The 3,496-nt window shown below is 33.0% G+C and overlaps 2 protein-coding genes across 5 annotated transcripts in view; one reads left to right on the forward strand and one right to left on the reverse strand.

The window, feature by feature from the left end:
• Window positions 1-2,616, reverse strand: part of LOC106871864 (tubulin-specific chaperone cofactor E-like protein) — a 33,756-nt gene extending 31,140 nt beyond the window's left edge. Inside the window, exon 1 of the mRNA XM_014918599.2 lies at window positions 2,151-2,616. Within this exon, the coding sequence (XP_014774085.1) occupies window positions 2,151-2,369 (219 nt within the window). The 5' untranslated portion in view covers window positions 2,370-2,616. The remainder of the gene's footprint in view (window positions 1-2,150) is intronic.
• Window positions 2,617-2,737: 121 nt separating this feature from the next.
• The window catches only part of LOC106871868 (clathrin light chain B), a 22,562-nt gene continuing 21,803 nt past the window's right edge, over window positions 2,738-3,496 (forward strand). For 2 of the 4 annotated variants that reach the window (XM_014918603.2, XM_014918606.2), the window contains exon 1: window positions 2,740-2,953. In XM_014918603.2, the coding sequence (XP_014774089.1) occupies window positions 2,806-2,953 (148 nt within the window). In that variant the 5' untranslated portion in view covers window positions 2,740-2,805. Of the gene's footprint in view, window positions 2,954-3,496 lie in introns of all 4 variants that reach the window. The other 2 variants (XM_014918608.2, XM_014918607.2) reach the window with 2 other exon arrangements.

Consider the following 3,496-nt stretch of genomic DNA (forward strand, 5'->3'; position numbering starts at 1 on the left):
TCTCTCTCTCTCTCTCTCTTTGAAGGATAATTAATAGAAAATCTAGAGATATCGGGAAATGCTTTCCTTAAATATTAGACCTGTTAATTAGAGGTTGGAAAATTCTGTTTACTCAAAGAAAGATATTAAAAGGTCGAGAGAGAGAGAGAGAGAGAGAGAGAGAGAGAGAGAGAGGTATGTATATACGAAGACAGAGATAGATAGATAAATAGATAGATAGATAGATGAGAGAGCGAGAGAGAACAATAAAAGCATTGACAACACGATATGTCTAACAACAACAGTACCCTACGCATTCAGCAGTTCGAGGTGGGTATTTGTTACATCAGAAAGTAGAACTGTACTAGTTAGTACATACACCAACCTATGTCGGTTGGGTTGCTAGTGGATATGATAAAAACATCAACAGTACAGCGTGCCTGATGTGTACATATATATATATATTTATATTTATAGACGATCACGTTTGCTTGAGCATGAATTTTTGTATGCATGCAAAAAAGTTTTATTATCCAGTCACCCAAACAAAAGCATTACACGAACACGTAAATGCACAAGCACCTTATAATAGCATGCACATACATGCACGGAATACTACCCTCATAAACATCCCAATAGCACACAGCGAAAACATAAGTGACTCAAGGGTCGAGAGTTTCGTGTATATGTAGTATATATCCAAACACATTTATGTTAACATATTTAAATTGATAGTCACAGATTATATATATATATATATATATATATATATATATATTAAAAATAACGTCGACCACTAACGTGGACAATTAATGCGCTAGAAATAGATCACATTTTGTGTCTATTAAGACCTAAAAAGTTCTCAACATGAAATATAGCAGCATACCAAAAACGTGAGCGGGCAAGACATTTAAAATCACCTAAAAAAATCATACCTTAATCCCCTGAGATTGCAGATAATATTTCTGAATCTCTTTGATTCTTTAAATGTTCTGGCCCCCTGATAATTAATCGATATTAATTAATATATTAATATATGACTAATTACCAGATCATATAATAAAATAACCTTGTATTTCTATGCTTAGTTTCATCGGTGGTGCACCAGCATGACCGCAGCCACTTGGCTGAAACACATAAATAAAAAAAAAAAAAAAAAAAAAAAAAAATATATATATAAACTGCCTATCTATCTATCTATCTATCTATCTATCTAAAATATATAAGCAGAATATGTATACACAATATGAAAGTGTGTGTACCTGTATGCGTGCACCTCCATGCGTGTATATATGTGCCTCTGTGTGTATGTTTGTGCATCTGTATATGTGTGTGTGTCGTATGCTTAACTTGTATAGTTTAACGACAAGTACAAAACAGTTAAACGCCTATTTTAAGAAAATTAAAAAAAATAAAATAAAGTAAACAACGAAACAATTTCTGCAATAGCAAACTGTGCAGAAACTGAAGCAACAGACAAATCTATGATTACCTTTTGGAAGTATTGATGAAACTAAGCATAGAAATACAAGGTTATTTTCTATTTTAAATGATAATGAAACGAAAAGTCAGCATATGTTCACAAATAATAATAACGATGATAATAAATAATGATAATGATTCGTCCTTAAGGCAATAAGAACATTGTACCCGTTTGGGTGTGTTTATTGGTGTTACTTTCAGATATCTTGTTTAGCGTTAGGGTCAGCTTAGACCGAGCAGACCTATGATCAAAAGTTTTCCAGATACGACCACCCTGTCTTTTTAAATTTTTTTTTATCTAGACGTGTATATAAAACTAAAATAACCAATATGTCCTTCATTTTTTAAAGTTAGAAGGCTATGATTTAAGGGAACTTTGGTTGCTATTTCTAGCACATCGAGCAACCACGTATTGCCTCCTATCTGGCCTGAATTTTGGTTGTGTGTGTGTGTAATGTTCGGTAATGTTTTTAATACCCATAATTTAAAATACAAATAATTTGTGCACGCGCGCGCGAAAATAGTAATCAGTTACTAAATTGTACGTATATATATATATATATATATATATATATATATATATATATATATTTATATACACACACACATGTACACACATAAACATACATTCGTACACACACACATATATTATGTAGTATTAATTGTGAGGTAGTTTTAGTAATTCTTACCACATTACGAAGGTGGGCAAACTCGGCGTCGGAACCGTTCTTGGAAGGCGACCTGCCTACAACAAGGTTGATAAAGACACCATCAACAATGTAAATACAGTCTTGATCGCCACTGCCGTATTTTTCTCTCAAAGCATCTGTAAAAGATTTCTTGTAAACATTGTTTTTCTCTGATTCCAAAGAAGCGATCTGACGTGATATTTCAACACAAGTTTCCATCTTTAGTGCATCGCTTGTTTTTGTAAACAATTCAGAGAGTTGAAGCAATAGCTAACCCAGGAGTTGTTATGAAATATTTACAAGTCACCTCACGTTTAGCGTGTGCTATATTTAGACTTTGTTTTGATGGAGTGTCTTGATGCACTAATACCTAACTTCATGCTAAATTTCAGTTTTTGGTGCCATAGTCAATGATATAATAATGAACATTTCACTGCTATTATTATTTTTTTATGGTAAATCTCTTAAATATAATAGTGTGTAATTTTCAATCAATAAAATTCTATATTTTGGATGTTTCTATGGACGCATTCGAAAAATGTGTTAAGTGCATCATGATGTTAGATAATAAGACCAATCAGAACACTTTGCCGAAAACCGACGGTAGATTACGGAAACAGCCGATTGTTTGTCTGACGTATTTCATTCTAACAAAATGGCTGATTTCGAGAATTTCGAGTCTGCTGGTGATGGAAATGTCGAAGAAGACCCTGCTGCTGACTTTTTAGCTCGTGAACAGACAGAACTCGCAGGTCTTGAAGACGACAACTTTCCCGTTGCAGATGCCTCTCAGCCAACTGCAGGTACGTAGCTGTTATAGTTGTTTAAAACTGACCGAATTAAGATCTTCCAGTTACTCCCCTCAAAATGTACGCCCATTATTTTATGTTACATCTCTGAAATATATAAATATTCGATCAATTTAGTCATTCGTCTATATTATTGTCTTGACTGTTCAATCGTAAATGAATTAATATTCTCTAAATTCTTATTCAAAATGTTATCGAGAAAAAGAACACTAAAATCTGAAACAACCTGTCGGATGGCGTGATGCAAGTTCAATGTATGAGTATATATATTTGTAGCGGATGATCGAAAATAGTCGTTGTCATTCATTGACTATCATTGAATTGCTTGTAATATTGATCTGCCTGTTGAAAATTAGTGTGCTATTTCAGTAACATACTGAACTAAAAGCTTATTAGTAAAAAGTTATTCGCCTCTAAATAGATACCTCACTTCGTGCCTGAAACCCATCCCATACATTTCTTATATTCTGATAAGTAACACACAACACACACACGTAGATCTATTATATATATATATATATATATATATATATATAT

Source organism: Octopus bimaculoides, chromosome 10, assembly GCF_001194135.2.
Source record: "Octopus bimaculoides isolate UCB-OBI-ISO-001 chromosome 10, ASM119413v2, whole genome shotgun sequence".
Taxonomy (NCBI): Eukaryota; Metazoa; Mollusca; class Cephalopoda; order Octopoda; family Octopodidae; genus Octopus; species Octopus bimaculoides.